The following is a 21,412-nucleotide window of genomic DNA, read 5'->3' as shown; positions in this document are numbered from 1 at the left end:
GTACTTTTCAGTTCATACTGTACATACGCATAGTAAAAATCCAGAGTGAAGATTAAAATTATTACTCCAGATAATGTGAATACTCACCAGTCCTGGCCTTGCCCACGAGAGGAGTGCTTCTCTGCGTGCCTTGGAGAGCAATAATCTTGATGATATACTCTGTGGCTGGTCTCAATCCTAAGGATAGGGATCATTCACACATATTACCGTATGTTAAGTGTAAAAAATAAAAGCACAAGAGTCTGGTTTGACTTTTCTCAGCGAGTGAATCATTGAGTTTCTTGAAATTAAACAGAAGTGAAAGCACCAAAATGTCACGGCCATCTTGTATCTTTCTAAATATAGAGTGTGGACACACAGCAGAGCCAAAGGAACCTACCAGGGATGGTGGCATAATTTTGGCCAGCGTGTGGGCGTGGAGTGAGCTCCCGTGGGGCTCCTCCGGATTCCTCGTAGGTGATGTAATATCCTGTGATGCGCGTGGCAGGGGGCTGCCAGGTGAAGGAGATGGAGTCAGGGGTCACAGATGTGAACTGAATGAGTGTTGGAGCCTGGACCACTGGTTTTGCTAAAAAAAAGAAAAAATAACACACACAGAGACATTTGATTAGATTATCTGGAGTGTTTGTGCACAGTAAAATCTGGAATGTGTGTCTGTGCATGAGCATAGGAGTGTGGCCAAACCTGTTTCAGCATTGAGGGTGAAGGGGGCACTCTTAGTGTTACCGTTAAGGGTGAACAGGTCTATTGTGTAGGTGGTGCCTGGCTCCAGACCTGAGAAGGCAAACAAAATACATTCACTTTAACTCCTCCTTATCTCCTCAGTCAGCTCTCGTTGGAGCCTTGTTCCTCCGATCCTGTGGGTGTATGGAACAGGTAGTTTGCCAGTACCTGTGATGGTGTAGGTGCGCGCGTCTCCTGGGATGGTCCTCCTGATTGTGGGCCGTGTGCCTCTAATGGGTTTAGCCTCGACCAGGAAGCCAGTGATGGTTTCCACCTTGGAGCGCCAGGACAGTGTGATGGCCGACTCCGTCACCTCAGAGATACGCACGCGTCTGGGTGGACTGACATCTGAGGAAAGATGAAAAGAACAGGACGTTTATTGGTGAATAAAACGTGTGTAATATGGGGCTGAGCACAAATCACATCAATCTGAATTTATGTCTTGATGATCCACATATCAATGCAGTGATGCCTGTATCAATACAATTTTGGAAATGTTGTATAAAATCTTTTCATAGCATTGGAATAAAATATATTCTTTACAAACTCATGGTAGTATACACCTGAATACCAATCAATATAATGTATTGTATTGTACGTGAGCTACAGTATTTACTTTCTATTTGATACATTTACATTAGCTTGTGTGTGGTTTGTGCAATAGCAGCTTACTCTCTAGTGTGGTAACTTCTCCTTGCAGGGGCCTGCTGGTGACTGAGTTCTTGAGAGCGTAGACATATACCTCGTACGTGGTGGCCACCTATATTGTATAAATACATCAAGTATTAAAATATGTTAACCAATAAATCCAGTGTCATGGTTTAAAGAGGGTTTTTTGTATTTACCATTAGTCCTGGTACGACAGCACGGGTGGTGTCTGGAGCGACGTTCATCTCTTTGGTTGGTCCATTGTGGTTCTTGGGGTTGACCACCACGCGGTAGCCGCTGAGGCGAGCAGTAGGGGCATACCACGACACAGCAAAGGAAGACGACCCGACCTCTGTGATAGCCAGATCGGTCGGAGCTGGGATGGCTGGGGGACGGAAAGATGAAAATGCAAGCAAACGTTTAGGATTTGAGAGTCACACAACTTCAAGGGTCCATGTGGTTCCTAACTATCAATCATTGAACCAGTGTTCTAAATAGGCTCTTTGTGCATGTGCTGGAATCATTTAGTACCTGTGGCCTGTGTTCCCACCAGTGGAGTGCTGGGTGTGCGACCGTGCAGAGCGATGACTTTAACCGTGTACTCTGTTCCAGGGCGAAGCCCCCTCAGCACCACGGTGTCCTGGTCTCCTCTGGGTGCGGGACGCAGCTCTCTCTCTCCCTCCTCTGGGCTGAGGTACAGAACACGGTAGGATGTCACCGTGCCATCCGGGCTGTCCCATGTGATGCGCATGGAGGTGGCATCCACGTCCGAGAAAGTAAGGTCTTTGGGACGGTCCATTGCTGCAGGAATTGAGGAATCCATGATCAACTTTCCGGTCTTTTACATACACTCTCCATGAAGAAGAACAATTTAACAGCATGCAGCGTCAAAATCACACTGACCAGTAACAGCGTTCTCCACCGCAGGGGAGGATGGCTCTCCATCACTGCCCAGGGCATAGACGCTCAGGACATACTCCACCGTTGGCTGCAGGCCGTTGAATGTCATCTCTGTGATATCTGTGACGTGGCGATAAAAGGGAGATGTAAGGCATGTTGTCACTTCAGTCCTGTCTGTGTCACCTTGTCTTTATTGTCCGGCAATGACTACCTCACTGTACATTATTTAGCTTATTAGACGGCTGCTGATGAAGATGAATCCTTTGACATGATACATGAAATATTGATTTAAAAAATGTATTAGCTTCCAGCTGCTTGAAGGCTGTGCTTGACCAATCAAAATGGAGTATTCAACACATATTTTCAATATAGAATATCAATCTTTTCCCGAAACAATCTAGCTGTATAGACCTAAAATCCACATTTTTGTGCAATAGAAACATTTGTCATTCTTATCAGCGCTGCTCTGAACATCGTACCAGGGGAAACGACCTCGGAGAAGGAGGGTCCCTGGCCATTCTTGGGCACGCTGGTGACTCTGTATCCCCTGATGGGGCCATGTGCCGGGGACCAGCGCACTGTGAGGGCATTGTCTTTCACATCAGCCACCTGCATATCAGTGGGCGACTCAAGGTCTACAGGCACAAGAGAGAGAGAGAGAGAGAGAGAGAGACGGACACATCATGCATCATATACTATATCCATACTGTACATTCCATCAAGTAGGCATATTCACAGTTTGCGCCCAGTTTCACAGTGCTGTCATACCCGTCTTGTGCATGACGTAGACTGGGGTGCTGGTGGACGGACTGTCCCCTCTCCCGGTAACAGCATAGACGGTGATGGTGTAATCCGTACCAGGGTTAAGACCCCGTATGGTAGCAGTGGTCTGTGAGCCTGGAATGGTAAACTCCTGAGGAGTCTCACCGCCTAACACAGGGAACGCAAACACAGATTAGAATACAGCTGAAGTTTAGCTCTAGATTAAAGCGTGGGAGGCACCAATGACCTGTACACACCTGTGGATCCATAGGTAATCCTGTAGTACCTCACTGTGACAGAGGGAGCGTCCCAGCGGATATTGATGCTGTCGGGGGTGGATGATATCACTTCCAGGTCGGTGGGAGCGTCAGAGACTGAGGGGGGGGGGGCAGAGAAGGAATCATGAGCATGAATATTTGAAGATAAAAGTACCAAGCGCCGGGCGGATCAACTTTCTTGCACTGACGCTGAATGCTTGTGGATGGAACTGAGAAACTCACTGGTGGCCTGTGTGCCCTGCAGAGGCATGCTCTCGAGGTTGCCGTTAACAGCGTACACATAGATCAGATACTCGGTTTCTGGGGTCAGTCCAGTCAGGGTGAAGTAGGTTCTGCTAGGTGGCAGTCTCTCGTCCCTGGCCCGGCCGCCACTGGTCATCTGCGAGCGGATCCGGAAGCCGGTGATAACAGCAGTCGGGGGCACCCAGTGAATAGTGAAGGAGTTGGTCTGGATGTCAGCGAAGTCCAAGCCAGTGGGAGCATCCAGAACTAGAGGGAAATGGGTTCCACACACAAAGAATTATTAAGATGCATGGAATGCAACACTCCTTGACCTAAACAATACGCTAAACTATGATGAAATACATTATTGAAGTTAAGCTCCCCTGTACTGTAGGTGCTTGTTCAGCCGTATGCACCACGATGGATTCAAACCACTATAGACTCTGGCGGTGGTGGACCGGTACTTTAGCCCTGCTCAACCCGAGTGCCATAAGACCCAATACATTCATCACAACATTTGGGCAGTATGTGTAGCTCAACTACCAAGCCTTTATTTTGTACTATGTACCATCCTACTTACGGGTTCTCTTAGTTCCGGTGACTGGTTGGCTCTCTCTCTCCCCGTACACACACACAATACTAACACGGTACTCTGTGTTGGGCAGCAGGTCTATATGGAGACAGAGAGGCAAAGGATAAGGCAGCAGGTCATAATTGCTTAATAAGCAGGCCTAAGACTTATTAGAACAGAATTATTGTCTCACTGTGGCATATTGCTATCCTGTATCTTTTTTTGCTACACTACTTTATTATCGTTTATGTAACACAACATAGGCCTTTGAGTTGTTGGGTGATCATACGCCCACTACGGTGCAGTGCTGACGTCACACAGTGGGGTCTTACTCTGCAACAAGAAGGTATTGGTGTTTCCGCCGACATTAAACTCCTTGATGTCGTCATCGGTGGCGGTCGGGTGGTAACGGATCACAAAGCGCGAGATGTCGCTCGGCGTGGGAACGACTGGGACAGTCCAGGTCAGCCTCATGTGGTCAGAGCCCACCCCTCCGAAGTTCAGGTTGGTAGGGGACGGAATGACTGTAAGGAGAACAGGTTCATGTAGGGTTTAGAGAGAGCCAACAAAGCAACCCAATGTTTTACAGTGTTCCAAAAATAATGTTGCTGTCATATGTAGCTTTGGCTCGGGTGTAACATGTGAATTCATTCATTACTCATTAGTCTCTTTAAATCACCAGCTTGGGTTTGCTTTGTGTTTGTGGTGGGCTCGCTCTCCCCCTCCTCTGTAACCGTGATGACACTGATGTCGTAATCCACGCCGGGCTCCAAACCGCGCACCGTGTAATACCCGGCGGAGGAATCCACCATATCGTGGACAATCGGCATGCCCTCGCCTGCAGTAACCACTGTTATCCTGTAGCCAGTTATGGCCGTATATTTCAGAGGTGTCCAACGCAGGCCAATGGTGGTGTCAGTAATGTCGACAAAGTCAACATCACGTGGTGGGGGGACGTCTGAAAGGGTTAAGGTTAATGCAAAGCGCAGGCAAGATCAGAAACAGAGGAAGACAAACAGATGCTCTTGAAAGTTAAATAATTACATTGCTTGTCATACCAATGACTGTGATGACAAAAAGTAGCCATGATCTATTTCAAATTACTGTTATTAATACAACATTCAAGAATAATAACCTTGATAAACTACCCCAAAAACATTATTATGACTTGAATTAACAATGCCTCTCAATTAAAATAAATGCAGTCAGAAATACCATCATCCCCATGCAAACTGTAGGGTAGACAAGCCAAGGTGTAGCCAACCAGACACAGACAGCCATGTGGCAACACAATTAAAGTCAGCCATGTTAGTAGGACTGTGTAATTAATTACAGTGTCACAGCGACCCAACATTAAGCATGTATTATATTCAGAAAGGACAGGTTGCGTGATGCTGTTAAATAGTGACCTTGTTGGTGAGATGATAAGTCACGCTATTTTAATGTAATAATGACCGTAAAGTATCCAGGAGAGAGATGGAATAAACTTCAGGAAGCTTGGTGTGTGATGAATGAAAAACTAAAACAAAAACAAAAAAAACAATGACTGATGGTGGAAATAGTTTGATTCTTCCACTTCCACAGAACCATAGTAAATTCCTTCCAAGCTATTTGGTGTGCAGATCTTTTTGTAATTGGCCACAAGGGGGGGGTGTTTGGGCTGTGTTTTTCCTGGCCTGTTCCTATAGTACCTGGTGTGACGGTGGTGGACACAGGGACACTTTCCATGTGGTCCTTCACAGAGAACACGCTGACATTGTACTCCACCCCTGGACTCAGGTTCTCCAGTGTTACAGAGTTCTGATCGGGCCTGACAAACTCCTCCAGAGAGTTGCCTCGTTGACCCTCGGTCGGCGAACATGCCACTCTGTAACCTGTAATGTCTGCAGGCAAGACGTAAAAGGACAAGAGAAGATTACGGGGTAAATAATGTGAGAAATCCATGCACTGCTTTATTCTATAACGATCCACACTTTTGATGCACGGCTATATTAATTTGTTTGTTTTATTATTGCTTTACAAGGGGAGGCAAGACAGCAGGAGGACTGGACTGTTTCCTGGAAATGGAATATGACTGGTAGGCCAAGGTCCAGCCTTGTCCAAACCTGTGGTCGGAGCCAGCAGAGCGTGGGGAGCACAGTCAATATTTACCTGGGGTTCTAACGCCTACCCAGTGGACAGTCAGATCTCCAGTGTCTGGGTTGGACTCCAGCCGTAGGTCCGTAGGAGGGGACAAGGCTGCAGGGAAAGGAATGAGAGGGAGGATTATACAATGTAAACTCCTCAGTAACTCTTACCAGTCCTTTCTTTATACACTCCCATACATAGATTACAAAATAAATAACACTCGTGATTTTACAGTGTAGAAGTGACCTTTTCTGACCAGTAGTGGTTAGACGTGATGAGGTGTAGTCTCACAGCAGAATAGTTATTTAATTAAATGATGTTCAGAGTGAAAATCCATATTATAGCCTTCTCCTTTTTCATCGGTACCTGTTGGTACCCTATAATCACAGTCACAAGTCATAAAGTCTCAATAAACTCACAAGTGACCACATTCCGGGTGATGGGTTTGCCACGATTGCGGCCATTGAAGATGGGCTGAACGCTGTAGATGTATTCCGTTCCGGGGGTCAGACCAGACACATAAATACTTCCGGAGTCAGAAGTCACATCTCTGGGTGCCTCTCCCTCCTGGCCTGGACGTACAGAGAGCTGGGGAACAGGAGGTCAAACATCCACAATCAATTAGGAGCAATATTATAGTACATTTATTTATACATGTGTATAGTTTCACAGCGTGGTGATGAGGATAGGAGATTGAGAGGTTTCTACCGTGTAGCTCCACCTGGTGACAGGTATCCAGGTGATGACGATAGAGGAGTCGGTAACCTCGGTGCTGAAAGGTGGTGCGTTCCCCATCTGAGGAGCTGAAAGAAGAAAAACACAAATGATTTCATCGAGTGCCATTTCCCTGTTGTATGCGTTCAAATGTGACTCCGTCCTTCCGTTCATGATCTCCTGATACTCACTGGTGGTGAAGTACTCTGTGACGCCCTCGCTGAGCTCGTTGTCCTGCACAGAGTGCAGGGTCACGGTGTACTGCGTGTCCGGGCGAAGACCCCTGAGGGCGTACTGAGCGACCCCCCCTGGGATGTTCTTCGGGACGGGGTTGGAGCCCTCCATGCCCACCAGGACGCGGTAGCCGGTGACGACCGAGCGGGGAACTTCCCAGACGATCAAGGCGCTGTCGGAACCGACGTCGGTGAAACGCACGTTGGTGGGTGTGTCGGGCTCTGGAAGGGTTGGGAATGAGAGGTGGGTGAGTCTGTGTGTTCATTGTTTGTTGTATGTGGTTCTCAAAGTGGGTTTCCGTACCTTAATCTGATTAATTAATTAATTAATTATATCCAATAACGAGTGAATTAAAAAGAAATCTTGAATGTATTGTGAATTTCTTAACACAAATCTCTTCTGGGGGTCCCTGGCACAAAACCTTTTCAGAATGACATGAAAACATTTAGTGTCTTAACGAGTTAACGAAAACTTACTGGTCGACTTCTCGCCCACCAGCGGCTGGCTCTCCACCCCTCCGTTGATGGCGTAGATGTAGAAGCGGTACAGAGTGCCCGGCTGCAGGTAGGTGAGCTCGGCGTACGCGTTGGGAGACATGGGCAGCTGCAGGGGCCTCTGCTCCGATCCGTCTGGGAGGACGGGGCTGAAGATCACGCGGTAACCGGTCACCTCGCTGGGCGGGCCGGTCCAGGTGATGGAGATCCTCGCGTCAGTCACATCGTAGAACTGCAGGTCAGCTGGGGACGGCACCTCCTCTGTGGATCAGGAGGGATTACGGGAGATGTTCACAGGGGGTTTTCATAGTGTAACATCTTGGATGTCACTTTTAAGACTTTTAATCTATCGCACAAAACCACTTGCAGCAGAAGAAATGTAGACGAACTGAAAATGGGTTTTCCCACCTGGCTGAGGCCAGGTTGGGAAAGCCCATTGTCAGATCATTCAACATTGTTCTCTTTTAATGTAAAATATCTTAATGAGCTGGGAACAAGGAAAAAAGGGATACATTGACGTACAAATGGAATTTTAAATGTGACAGAGGTGTGCATTTGTGTCTGGGGTCTAACCTGAATCAATGACAGATCATTCAGGTCTCAGGCTATACTTGTGTGATGTAATGTATGATGAAGCAAAGATGTGTCATTTTATTTCTGCCTCTTGGTCAGTTCCCACTTGTGTATTTACTGGAAAAGAGGCTTTAACAATGTGGTGATTGGCTCATTCCAGTCCCAAAGCAAAGGAGAAACTACAAGTTCTCTCTATGTAGCAACTTCAAGTACTCCAAGTACTAACTTAATCTGCACACTGTCAGTCACACAACCTTATCTGAGTTCAAACCAACTCCTACGCAGGAACCAAAGAATGGTTCCAATATTTCCATTCGAGGAAAAGGGAGGGAAGATAATTTATGCTGAAGATGAAATGAAACGGTTCCCATGGGCTCAACGAAAAAAGAAGGTCTATGACTCTTATCCAGGCCAAATTTGTTCAAATAGGCAAGACCTAATTTAACACATTGTCATAATTCACTGGTTCTCAATGTCGGGTCCGGCGACCACTCTGGATCTTAACAGGTCTGTAACTCAGAGTTACATTAACAATAAAAACTATTTTAAGAAACTAGAAATGAAAAAGGCTGAGAACCATTTTTAATTATGAGTCATGTACTGTACCTGGGACAGGTGATCCGGCAGTGTTGACCTGTACAAACACAGGCTCACTCTCCTGGTCCTCTTCTACAGCATAGATGCTGATGTTATAAAGTAGACCGGGTAGAAGGTCGACCAGGGTCACAGACGTCTCTGTTTCTGGGAGGTTGAGCTCAGTGCTGCTGCCCTCTATTGACGGTGTGTACACTACACGATAGCCTGAGACGGAAACATAAAGGAGGTCAGATATACAGCAGTACAGTAGTACTGTACACACTACATGACACACAAACACACAGGAGATCACATACATTGACTCAATTAAATCAGTATTTTACAAACAATGCTTTGGGACTTGGGACCCATTTTTGGGTCACAGGCCCATTTTTATGGGTTGTGAGTAAAAATGTTTTATTTTTATATATATAATAATAAAACAAACTCTTCTTAAAACATTTTTTTTTTTTAATTCCATCCATTATTATTATATATTTTGTTTTTAAGAAATAGTGAAAATAACAGGCACGCACGCACACACACAAAGAGTAGTTTCTCACCAGTAATAGGGGCCTGTGGCCTAGACCAGCTGATCTGTATGGAGGTCTCTGCCACATCACCAATTGTGTGTCTATCAGGGGCATCAGGGGCTGAACACAGGAAGAGAGAGAGAATTATATTAGATGTCCATTTTAATACTTCCAAGCTGATCTCAAATGTCTCAATGGTACAGATATTAAGAATACAACCTGCTAAATATGGCGAACTAGCTTTATCGAGTTGCATGGATGGCTTTTTAAAACAAATAAGTTGAATATGCAACCTAATATAATAATAAATAATAAAAAATAGAAAATAATAATAATAATAATCGTCTCTCTCTCTCATTTAAGGGGTCCTTGGCCTGAAAAACCCCTTTGTTAGACAGTTTATTGTAAATCAACATTTCGGGATATTGTCTCGGTTAGGGTGGAATATACTGTATGTCCCAAACTGTTGCTTTTCAGGATTCAAATTCAAAAGTAGCAGATCTACAAGCTCGAAACTCGAGTTTGTGGACCTGCTACTTTTTACGCTTTTTTGGGATGCTCTAATGGTCAATAGTAGAGCATTCATTTACTTAGATTCTGCCCGATATTGATGGTATGGAGAAAGGTTCCTTCCTACCTGTGGTCTGGGAGGTGGTCAGAATGAGGTTGGGCTCTCCGTCGGTGGGGAGCTCGTACACGTTGACGTTGTACCTGCGTCCTGGCAGCAGGTCAGTGATGCTGACAGACGTAGTGGAGTGAGGCAGGTCTGCAGGACAGAGGGCGGTGAGCAGGTTAATACGCCTGTTTACTGCTATCAACAGAATAGCAAATTACTGAACTTCTTCTTTTACCTTTACATTTTTACCAGACTATCACTCATGTAATCTGTCATTTATGAGTACCACAATGGAAATAAGTCCTGGACTTTATTGTGTATTGTGTATTATGCTTGAAATGTTCTAACCTGTTTCTTATTGCTTTTCAAACAAACTCAAACTCAGTTTTCTGTATAGAACATGGCTCTGTGCATAAAGTCATTTTGAACATTTCCAGTGGAAACCGTAACGTAGGGCTCTCACCCAGCACTCTGGGTGTAGCTCCGTCTTCACTGAGCTCGTACTCCACCCTGAAGCCGGAAAGGGTGTCAGAGGCCGAAACCCAGGAGATGACGAAGCTGTTGGAGGTGATTTCTGTCACTGACTCGGAGGTGTCCACTTGTGGAGGAAGCTGGTTGGTCTCTCCCTCTGACGATTCTGTCACTGGACAAGATGAGGTGAGGGTGGCGGAGACAGGGGGAGATTGTGAGGATTCAGGTGCGTGCGTGCGTGCGTGCGTGCGTGCGTGCGTGCGTGCGCTCAAGTGTATTTTGCCATGTGCTGTACAGACAACATTCGTTGGAAATTGTAATTGTGAGGAAGTGGTGCAGGTCCGACTCACATGAACCGTGGTTAGTGGTGAAGTCGAAGCGCGTGACCTCGCGTCCTCCGTAGCGTATGATGCTGATGAGCTGACCCTCGTATGTGACGCCTGGCCGCAGCCCAGCGATGGTGTAGGAATTCAAGTTGCCAGGGATAGTTACCTCTCTCCATGGAGCACGGGTGTTTTTCTGTCAGGGAGGAGGAGGTCAAAGAGCATGAGGTTGGAGGATTCTCTGTTAATTGTCAGTGACTGTTAGCAGAGTTAAAGTGGGCATAATGCAGTGGTTCTTACATTTTCATGTAATAAAAAAAGGTTTGTATTAAAAATGTTCAACAATAGCCGATCTACAAGGTCACATTTGGCTATTTGCGACATACAAATTTGGCTATACTGGTACATTTTTATTTTAATGCCATCAACAACATTTTGTTACCACCACTGGGGGTCCCCAGACCCCACTTACAGAACCACAGGCATAATGAGTTTCGTGCAAATCTCAGGGTGAGAAACATAAGAATTCGCTTATATAATGTGAACTGCTTGGATGGAATTTAATTAAAATTAAAATCTTTTAGAAATACTGGCTAAATTAATAACAATAGTATGCTTTGACTTAAAATACCAGATTTATTAAAAGAATGCCCCACTGTCAAATACATGTCACTTTAATTCTGTACTTTGTAGATATTGAGTGTGTTGAAATTGAGTGTTTCTTCCTTTCTGTAAATATGATGGGCACTGCAACTGCAACCTTAAGAACACCTTTGGAAAAGAACATGCTTCATGTGCATGAAACTTATGGAGGTGAGAGTGTCCCTGTGGTCCAAAACCTACAAAACACTTAAGGGGAAAAGTGTTCTAATTTCAGTAGGGACCATTAACATTTCAAACAGCTTGTAAAATATTCAGAGGTCTTCAAAGAGAAAAGGGATGTGTTAGTTAGGGGAAAATGGAGTAAGAGAGAGATGGTCTGATGTGTTTGTAATTATCTACTTTATAACCTTATTTCCGCAACGACTGTGAAACCAGAAAAAAGATCGACCTTGTGCAGACATTCTGGTCCCCATGAGGAAAAAGATGATAAAAAACAAAAGCATTTGGGGGTCTTAAAGGATTTCCGCTCAAAGATTGTGTGATTGTGATTGTGTGTGTGTGTGTGTGTGTGTGTGTGTGTGTGTGTGTGTGTGTGTGTGTGTGTGTGTGTGTGTGTGTGTGTGTGTGTGTGTGTGTGTGTGCGTGTGCGTGCGTGTGTGCGTGCGTGCGTGCGTGTACATTGTGAGTTCACAAGCAGTTCATGCCCTCTTGTTTGTGCATGTCCAAACTTCAGTCAACATTACCAATCACAACGGTACACATGGTATGGTAGTCATCACTTTATCTTACTTTGCTTTATCACACTTTTAGGAAGAAATTTATGTTCAATCGTGTTTCTAAAGCACAGTCAAAACCAAATTACAAATTGCTTTACATAAAACAGAAGAAATGCAATATTTACGAATATTTACTAACCTGCAAAAAAAATCTTTTTGATTACTCACCACTCTCCATTTGAGGATATACTGGGTGATGCGTGCATTGGCAGGGGCATTCCACTGTATGGGGTGGGAGTCGGGCTGTTTCCCTGCCTCTGTGATGATCACCTGGACAGGCCTGTTGCCCCCTGGGTAGCAGCAGGTTGGAGGGTGTGCCCAACCATGGAGGGGTAGAGAAAGGAAGAGGGTGAGACGGAACAATAACAAAGCTGTTGTAATGAGGTGATCTTGATGAGGCACAAATTCAGGAGAGGCTAGACTAGCTTCACAGTCCAGCGACAAAGTCCATGCTCAACAAATATAACACCATTGCGTACAAACAGGGCGTTGGTGTACGTCTGTTGCTCTGTCAGTCTGCTGGTAGAGGACCAAGCCACCAGACAACCTCTTCGCAGTCTTTTAGGTTTAACATAGTAGCCTAAGTCCAGCTCCAACACCCACAACTGACTGGCTCTTGAAGATAACACTGAGGTACTATGTTCGCACGCACACACAAACATACGCGTGCACGTACTCATAGAGGCCTGCTGGATCGCTTTCATAGTCTTCAAAGTTGTGAAGCAGCTTATGATAATTTAGTGCTTTGTGAGGTACCTCCAGAGGTCCATTGACCTGCACAGACAAATACGCATTCCTCTGCTGCTGCCGCTGACAAGCAAGATAAATGGGAAAGTTGAACTAAGGCAGGTGTATTGTGCTACGGTGATAGATTATCAAGAATACCTGGTACAGTAGAATGCCACTTGAACGTGAGTCATTCATCAAACAAAGAGAACATTATTTTTGCCTTACATCCTGACCATTTACGGTAACATGTAATATTACCCCTCGCCTCAGCCCAGCTGGGCAGAATAAATCCTCTCGGGAAGTTCAGGGGTAAGGGGGTGTGGGGAGGACCAAAAGTCTCCATAACTACAAAGAAGAACCCCAATTTGTCAAACTTCAAAGTTGAGGAATCCACCCCATGGTGGGCTGCCAGGGGTGTGTGAGAGGTGAGGAGGTCACTGACAAAGTGTCGACTTTAAAAGCAAAGCAAATGTAAATTAAATGCTGGCAGGTGTCTTATTCAGTGGTGTGAACTGTGAAGTTAGGGGAGGGTTGAGCCTAGAAGCCCAAAGAGGCCTTTGTTTTCTGAACTTCTGCCCCTAAAGCCTGCCCCTCCCTTATTAATGACTCATGTAACCCAGAGAGTCCATTTCCTTCATTCCTTCTATGATGTGATGTTTATTACAAAGGACATCTTTTATTATTTTATTTGAGCATCATAAGCGTTTCTTACCTGGGACAGTCTGCTGAGGCTCACAACTTAGCTCACCGATGCCATTGCCATAGCAATAGCAGCGGTAGCGGATGCTGTGGATGACTTTGTCCCAGGTCTCGCCAAGCTGATAGAATGCCCGGGACTCTGGTTCCTGACACTGGTCTGATTACGAGAGAGAGAGAGAGAGAGAGAGAGAGAGTGAGAGATTAACTTGGGCTTAAAATATCTCCATATTCTTTTGTTACTTTTTTCAGAATTAATGCCCGGCTTACAAGTGTCATGCAAAAGTAGCAAAAGAAGCCAATCTACAAGCTTACAGCGCGTCCCAATTTTGCTATTTTTTGAGGGAATTTTGGATGTAAAAGGAAAGGTGATGAAGTGTGTCTGTAGGTTTTATAAATATTAATCCAATGAAATGTATTAACAACAGCTTGTGACTAAATAATATTTATATTTGAGATCCATTGGAGAACATGTGTAATGATGATCAGCGCATCTCTCGCACTATACGCACCAATAGCATCGCACTTCCAGCGGCCACGCCCCTGTCCAAAGCAGGTACAGTTCATCATGTAGCCTTCGTCATGGCGCTTAGTGAACAGCTGGTTCACCTCATAGGTCTGCCCATCCACGATACACTGGTCTGTATATGCAGAGGAGACAGAGTGAAAGAACGTCATGGAAACTGGAAAGGACATGTGGTCATGTCTGACTACACACTGAGGATCGTACTGTGTACACAATTCCACATTTTTCCATAATCTCAATATAATACCCCAGTACAGTGGTTCTCAAAGTGGGGTCCATGGACCTCATACAGGTGTATAACTCTGAGAGAGTAGCAATAGATCCATTTGGTTCCATTTTTACACTCTCAGAGTTATGGGGGGTCTTTGAAATGAAAAGGTACGTGAAAGAACCACTGCTCCAGTATACACTGCTACCTCAATATAGGCTATTCTTGTATGAAAAAAGAAAGCCAAAAAAAACACAAAAAAAAACAACTTTGTATTGAACGGTGTTGGCCCTCTGACCTAGTAGCTGAGTGTAGGCGACACAGCTCCACTCCCCACGTCCACTGCCCAGGCACGTGCACTGCATCATGTGACCCAGGACTTCATGGCGCTTGTCCCACTTGTCGCCAACACGGTGCATCTGTCCGTCGTTGGTGGTGCACACTTCTTCATGGGCTGCATGGAGCGCGACAGAAATATAGACCATCAATATGTGTGTGTGTGTGTGTGTGTGTGTGTGTGTGTGTGTGTGTGTGTGTGTGTGTGTGTGTGTGTGTGTGTGTGTGTGTGTTTGTGTTTGCGCGTGTGATTCTGTATCAAAATACATGACTCACTGCCAATCACAGAATGTCATACAGAATAACAGAATGTTTGTTTACTAATCCTAAGTGACTCATTCAACATCAAAACATCTGTCTCAGAGCGAGATTAGATAGGACTATGTGACCATTGGGACCATTGTGTATCGGCATTAGCAAGTACTCAAAGGACTGTCTTTTTCAAGTTGTTGCCTATTGAATGCATTATTTACTTTATTACATTATTGCATCACAAATAACACATTCACCCCTCAATCAGCACACGCACGCACGGGTACGTACGCACGCACACTCACCAGCCATGGGGCAGAATCCAAAGCGCTGCTCTCCGTCGTAGTTGTAGGTTGTGCCACACCACCTCATGCTATCGCGGCGGCCATCAGACGTGCAGTCAGTGTAGTTGCGGCCGTTGTAGAGGAAGGGAAAAACGCACAAAGCGCCATTGGAGTTTCCGCCTCGGGTGGCCACCGTGACTGTAGGTCACAAAGTAAATAAAGAAGTCACGATTTCCAATCTAACAAAATACAACCTCACAGTATCTCTCCACACCAGCACACAGTAACATCTGCAGTGTTCATTTATCTATTTGTAACTCAGACAGACCATTATATTTGATTACATTTTTGTTAAATGAACACTGATTTTACTGTTTACACCCCACCCCCTCTTTCTATCTCTGTTCATCCCCCATTGCTCCATCCCGTCTGTCCTCTCCTGTTTTCTCACCATACTGCTCAGTGCAGAAGGAGTACTGCTGGTCTGTCTCATACTCGGACGTGGTGGAGCACCACAGCTGTCCATCAGTGCGTCCGTCTGAGGTGCACGAGTAGTAGGTCTTCCCCATGAAGATGAAGGGGAATGAGCATGGCTGGCCGTTAGAGTTGCCGCCATACACGGACGAACGGGCCTCTGCAGACAGGAGGGGGAAATTAATTAATTCATACTAATATAATACTATATAATACACCTTACAAGAACTTCCCATCCACATTCAATCCTAGTGTACGGAAAGCCCAGAGCTACATTTAGCTTAAACTTTCACATAGTAACAAACAAACAAAAACATTTCCATTGCTTTTAACGCTAGTGAACATGGCCCCTGGTGTTTTGGCGATAAATCCCAAAACGTATGGGAAACCCTGCTCTGTCTAGTTTAGAAAGCCCCCATCTCTCTCCCAGACCCCTTCCCTTCCTTCCTGCCACTCTCACCCCATTCCTGGCAGCTTATTCCATTGCCCAGGCAGGTACACAGCATTTGCTTGTTGCCCTGAGTCCTGATCCAGCGCTGTCCATCGTAGTAGGTTGCTCCGGCATCCGTGCGGCAGGTGCCTTCAGCTGGGGGCTCGGGATAGGGCTGAGGCAGGGGTAGGATCTGTGTCACCACACGAGAACCTGGGACTGCATGCACATGTCAAATGTTACACAAGGACGAAAGCGTGTGAGCACACGTTTGTCAATATTATATTTATATTGGTTGGTTGTATTATAGTTCTTAGGGCTCAGGACTCACCCAGGCCAGTGGTCTGATGGGAGCTATGTCTCTCACACTTCCACTCTCCACGGCCATTTCCTGTGCACAGGCACTGCAGGGTCTGTCCACGTACGTCTGTCTTCGTCCATGTATCTCCAATACGGTACGACTTCTTGACGTCCTGGTCATTACAACGGTCTGTGCAGATCAGAACCACAACAGAGATCAGTATTTGTGCGTAAGTGCGTGCGTGCGTGCGTGCGTGCGTGCGTGTGTCCTACTCACTCCTTGAGGAGCAGGTGATCCGTCCATTGCCCTCTCCCAGACAGGTACAGTCAATCATCATCCAGCCTTGGTATGGTTTCTCCCATGTCTCCCCCACCACATAGGATGATCCAGCAGTGTTGTCATAGCAGCGCTCAGCTTTATGAAAAACATAATAATATGAATTAATTAATGAGAAGAAAAAAGACAATCTCCAACCAGTTATTCATGAAACAGTGGTTCTCAAACTTTCTTTAATATCAAGGACCCGGAGCCCTATAACTTATATTGTACAAATGGAACCAAATGGACTCATTACGATTATACACTCAGAGAATTACCTGCGAGGGTCATTTTTGTAAACTCTCAATGAACCCTGAGGTTCCCTAGCCTACACCCCATGTTGGATAACACGACCAAAATGAAAGCTTCTAAAATGTAAAAACTTATAATCCTCATCCAAATCAATATCTGGCACAGGCCATCAGGAGCATTTGCAATCATTCACCGTGTTTGTCTACAAATGACTCCTATCAACCATTTACAATGTCATCCTGTTTTGTAGAAATTGCATTTTTATATCAGTTGTATTCCACCTGCAACAAATAAAATGCAGCATTTACTGGAAAAGGTTGAATGAAACAAGTAAACATAGCCTACTCACCCACGGGTTTGCAGGTCCACTCTCCTTTGCCATTCCCAAGGCACACACATTCCAGCATGTAATCAGCAGTGTCGTGAGGCCGTTGCCATGTGTCGCCGATTCTGTATGACTTCCCACTTTCATGGCAGCGATCTGAAAAATATAGTGTTGCAGGGTTTTTTCCGTCTTCTTCCGTAAAATAGCATACAAATGTGGTCTTGTTTAGTTGTCGGTAAACTTACTTGCAATCGTACAGCTGATCTTGCCTCGGTCGGAACCGATACAGGTGCAGTCCCATATCATCCCATCCTTGGGTCTCTCGTAAGTTTCCCCAACGCGGTACGATCGTTCATTGTACTTATCGTAGCACTGTTCCTCCGCTGCAAAACACGACACAAAGTTATAGGCTATGCAAGTTGCATGTGTCTTATGGACTTCTGCTCGAAATTCACAGCGTGCGTAAAGGCGCACGGGACGCACAACACAACGACTGACCTTGGGCCTTAGTTTTACATTTGACTCCTGCTGCCCCGTTGCAGGTGCACACTAGCGTGTTTCCAAGGTAAGGTCTATCCCACTGTTCATGTAGTCTGTATGAGCGACCATTTTCTTCACAGCCGACTATATAGAGAAATTATATTATTGGACAAATATTCATGAGTCCATAGTTTCAAATCGTGTCTTTTACAGCATGACGCACATTTGATACAAATAAGTTAAATAACCTATTCGCGGTAATACCGCGAATAGGTTATTTAACTTATACCGCGGCGGTATAGTTAGTCCTGTCCACTCTCCTTCAAAAGTAGCACAACTGATGAAAGAAGTTAAAGAACATGTCTAAACTAAAAGAAAGCAGTCCGATATGGATCTTTTTGGCAATGCGCCTAAGCGCATATAGTTAAATTGTAACATAGGAAACACATCGTTGAACTGTACCGTTAGAAATTGGTTCTGTGTCCTGGAAGTCTGGATATACTCGATGCTGCGCTTGTCTTTTGGTCTTCCCATGATTATTTGGCATACAATACACAGCGCTGCTTACGCACAGGGCAACTAGCAGCCCTGTACACGGGCTACGAGTCATTTTGCAGTTATAAGTTTCTAAAGTGGTAAAAAGAAGTGACTGTGTGCGTCGTCAAAGAGCTGCCTGTTGAGTCCAAGATTCCCCCTTGATTTGAAGTCGCTGCTTTCCCAGGCGGTGCTGTCTGCCGCCTTGCAGCTGATGCGCTAGACCGAGGAGAGGGGTGCACTCTGCTTTTATATGCGAATACGCTGATGCTATTGTGGGGGGAGGGACCACCACATCCCAGGACCCACCCGAGCCCAGGCGAGGTTGCCACCCCAACACAGAACTGTGAGGCGAGCAAGGAAAGGTGTTATAACAAGACCATCAATCTGATCCTGTCGAAAGGATGTGAATACAGTACATCCTCCCCTGGCATTATATGCAAACTGCCCTGCTTATAGAAGAGGCCAGCCAAGGTCCATTCTAAAACCTATAACATGATGGAGAAACCTAATACTATATGATGGAGAATTTCAGAAAACTTAAAAACGGAAACTCACCTAGTCACCTATATGATAAACAAGTAAAATGACGCTGCAATATTATTGCTTATGGACAGAGAAGAGAAGAATAGCTTACTACGTTCCATCACAGTCCAGATAGCACATAATATCACTTTAGCTCTCATATTTGGACAATGTAGAACATTTGCTAAACATTTTCAATAATGTGAAGAAGGCAATTCTTGGATAAATTGCTTATAGGTGTAGTACACTGTCACTCTCATGGTTCAATAACAACACATCATTTTCCGTCGTTGGTGGTGCACACTTCCTCATGGGCTGCATGGAGCGCGATAGAAATATAGACCATCAATGTGTGTGTGTGTGTGTGTGTGTGTGTGTGTGTGTGTGTGTGTGTGTGTGTGTGTGCGTGCGTGCGTGCGTGCGTGCGTGCGTGCGTGCGTGAGTGCGTGTTTTCAGAATTTCTGACTGTTCTGACACCACATGGACTTATAGGCTCTACTGTACACTGTGAGTTGCAACCATTGATTAACCATGTGCCTAGTAGATGAACTGAAAACGGTATTCCTTCACACCACTCCCCTGTCCCATCTCCCTCCACCCCCCTTTCCCTCTGATGAATATTCTTATGCATCCATCCTCAAATCCATCCATTCATTAGTCCTCTCTATCCATCCTGTCATCATACTTGTTGTCTGTGCAGACCACCTCAGTCAGAATGTGCATAATATGTGCACACTTAATTAGAATGTTTGACTTATTCCCCTGTCTAGTGTCAAAGATAACCAAGACATTCAGTGGTGTTGGCCGTTGCCATTGGGAGTCTTACAACACAACTAAGAGCAGTATTTATACAATTCCACTAGGCTTACTCATGGTTATGGTCTGGACTAGTGGCTCCTGTATGTGGGCAGTTCCCGTTTGTAGACGAGGTTCTGGAACACCTTGCCGTATTCCAGAACCGGTGCTATCCATTGCCAGTAAAGCGGTAAAAGTTGTGTCCTCGTTTTCAAAGCAGCAGCATGCATGAATCACCAGTCTCTCACATGTGGAACAAGTTTCCGTATCGTTTCCACTCATGAAATGGCTTTGTGTCAAGAAGGATCAAAACAGACAGTTTGTCCTGCAGACTTCAGAAAAATAGTCTGACTTCCATATTAACAGATTTGGTGTGCAACTTCTCACCTGAAGTGTAACATGGGGGGGTATTACTACACATTATGATACGGTTGATGATGCTGCGTTTGGTCGTGTAAATAATGTAAACTATTTTCACATTTTAATTTGATTTTTCCTTTTTTTTCTCCTTTATTTTAATTTTTGTTTGTTTATCTTATCTATCTTAATTGTCTATCTATGAATACGTACTCTGCTGTTGTTGCTTGTGATTGTATTGTAGGTCTTATGTTTTATGTGTAAAAAATCAAAATAAAGTACTGATCATAAAATAAAATAAAAGTGTAACATGGGGGGGAGGCAGGCATATGATGGCGTAGAGCTGAAAGTGGCAACTGGCGACATTCACCCGTAACACGGTTACATTCTGAGAAATATGTATAACCTGCATGTCTCCTTTGCCTCTGGGAGGCAGCCTGGTTTGTATCAAAGCGTTCACCTCAACCTTATCTCTCTCTCTCACTCTGTTACTCTCTCTCTTCTCTCTCCTCCCAGGCAGTGCCTGCCTCCATACATAACAATCCATACATCACCACAGGCCATTATATCCTTACCTAATCCCCAGTATATTTCTCAAACCACATGTGGGTTGTTTTCACACGGATTTGTTGCTGACACTTTGCTAAAGATTTGTATCTGTGGCCCTGTTATGGATACAAATAGCTGATTTATGAATACACAGATGGACCAAGAGGAAGAGGTTCCAATAAATGTGAATAGCACATTTATTAAGATGTGAGCAGAGCATGATGTACTCTTCTGAGGTGATGTGGGGTGACTCAACCAGTTAATGAGCACTTCACACAACTGCAATGTCTCAGGTTCTATCCTGCTGCATGTCATCACGCCTCTGTGCCCTCACTTGTCTGAATCTCTTCACTGTCCTGTCAGTAGAAATAGCCCCCAAAGATTATACTATCGAATCTAAAGAAATCTGCTGTTCTTTGAAAATGTATAGGTTTCTTTCCCTTAATACCTTTTCTGAATACAACTGACCGTGCATGCCTGCATTCAAGCATGCATGCACGCAAACTTATCTTTATGATTTTTCTTTTCTTCCTTTTTTGTTTTTTGCATAAACTGTAGGAGAGCTTGTATTGTAAGTAATCTGTGGTCTCCCATGCACCTCTGTTTCAACAAACAGTGGATGGACGGTTTGCGTAGAGAGAGCCAGATGGACAGAGCTACTGGAGGCGGAGGGGGTGTGGGGTGCTAGGTCAGGGAAAGGGTGGAAGGATGAAGTGATGATAGAGATAATATGGAGATGGAGGTTTTTGGAAGTGGGAGGCATTTTTTAGGGTTGTGTGATGGGCAGAGTGAGCAGTGATTAGACATGATCGTCTATCATTGGGTCTCTTCAGCCAAAATTCTCACATGCGGGAAGAGGTTGGAGGTCAGATTTTGAGCTGTTTATTTATTATTTTA

General features: G+C 45.0%; 1 protein-coding gene across 3 annotated transcripts in view; it reads right to left on the bottom strand.

Moving 5' to 3' along the window:
• The window catches only part of LOC310878222 (fibronectin-like), a 22,236-nt gene extending 3,746 nt beyond the window's left edge, over positions 1-18,490 (bottom strand). The window contains exons 1-39 of one of the 3 annotated variants that reach the window (XM_083792409.1): positions 18,218-18,490; positions 17,774-17,899; positions 17,521-17,658; positions 17,300-17,431; positions 16,657-16,794; positions 16,411-16,569; positions 16,110-16,298; positions 15,627-15,809; positions 15,197-15,373; positions 14,602-14,757; positions 14,082-14,210; positions 13,586-13,729; positions 12,313-12,434; positions 10,793-10,961; positions 10,435-10,614; positions 9,993-10,121; positions 9,386-9,475; positions 8,853-9,047; positions 7,656-7,934; positions 7,137-7,400; positions 6,940-7,034; positions 6,651-6,819; positions 6,256-6,342; positions 5,796-5,987; positions 4,784-5,062; positions 4,437-4,628; positions 4,114-4,203; positions 3,534-3,800; positions 3,291-3,407; positions 3,040-3,201; positions 2,751-2,906; positions 2,275-2,391; positions 1,903-2,172; positions 1,569-1,756; positions 1,396-1,483; positions 892-1,071; positions 685-774; positions 380-568; positions 88-177 (exon numbers count right to left, since the gene is read on the bottom strand). In XM_083792409.1, coding sequence (XP_083648535.1) covers positions 88-177; positions 380-568; positions 685-774; positions 892-1,071; positions 1,396-1,483; positions 1,569-1,756; positions 1,903-2,172; positions 2,275-2,391; positions 2,751-2,906; positions 3,040-3,201; positions 3,291-3,407; positions 3,534-3,800; positions 4,114-4,203; positions 4,437-4,628; positions 4,784-5,062; positions 5,796-5,987; positions 6,256-6,342; positions 6,651-6,819; positions 6,940-7,034; positions 7,137-7,400; positions 7,656-7,934; positions 8,853-9,047; positions 9,386-9,475; positions 9,993-10,121; positions 10,435-10,614; positions 10,793-10,961; positions 12,313-12,434; positions 13,586-13,729; positions 14,082-14,210; positions 14,602-14,757; positions 15,197-15,373; positions 15,627-15,809; positions 16,110-16,298; positions 16,411-16,569; positions 16,657-16,794; positions 17,300-17,431; positions 17,521-17,658; positions 17,774-17,899; positions 18,218-18,365 — 6,265 coding nt within the window. In that variant the 5' untranslated portion in view covers positions 18,366-18,490. The remainder of the gene's footprint in view (positions 1-87; positions 178-379; positions 569-684; positions 775-891; positions 1,072-1,395; positions 1,484-1,568; positions 1,757-1,902; positions 2,173-2,274; positions 2,392-2,750; positions 2,907-3,039; positions 3,202-3,290; positions 3,408-3,533; positions 3,801-4,113; positions 4,204-4,436; positions 4,629-4,783; positions 5,063-5,795; positions 5,988-6,255; positions 6,343-6,650; positions 6,820-6,939; positions 7,035-7,136; positions 7,401-7,655; positions 7,935-8,852; positions 9,048-9,385; positions 9,476-9,992; positions 10,122-10,434; positions 10,615-10,792; positions 10,962-12,312; positions 12,435-13,585; positions 13,730-14,081; positions 14,211-14,601; positions 14,758-15,196; positions 15,374-15,626; positions 15,810-16,109; positions 16,299-16,410; positions 16,570-16,656; positions 16,795-17,299; positions 17,432-17,520; positions 17,659-17,773; positions 17,900-18,217) is intronic. The other 2 variants (XM_083792411.1, XM_083792410.1) reach the window with 2 other exon arrangements.
• Positions 18,491-21,412: the final 2,922 nt, after the last annotated feature.

The sequence above is a fragment of the Protomyctophum parallelum genome, assembly GCF_964188405.1.
Source record: "Protomyctophum parallelum genome assembly, chromosome: 2".
Lineage (NCBI taxonomy): Eukaryota > Metazoa > Chordata > Actinopteri > Myctophiformes > Myctophidae > Protomyctophum > Protomyctophum parallelum.
The sequence above is the reverse complement of the archived record's forward strand: the minus strand, read 5'-3'. Positions and strand labels throughout refer to the sequence as shown.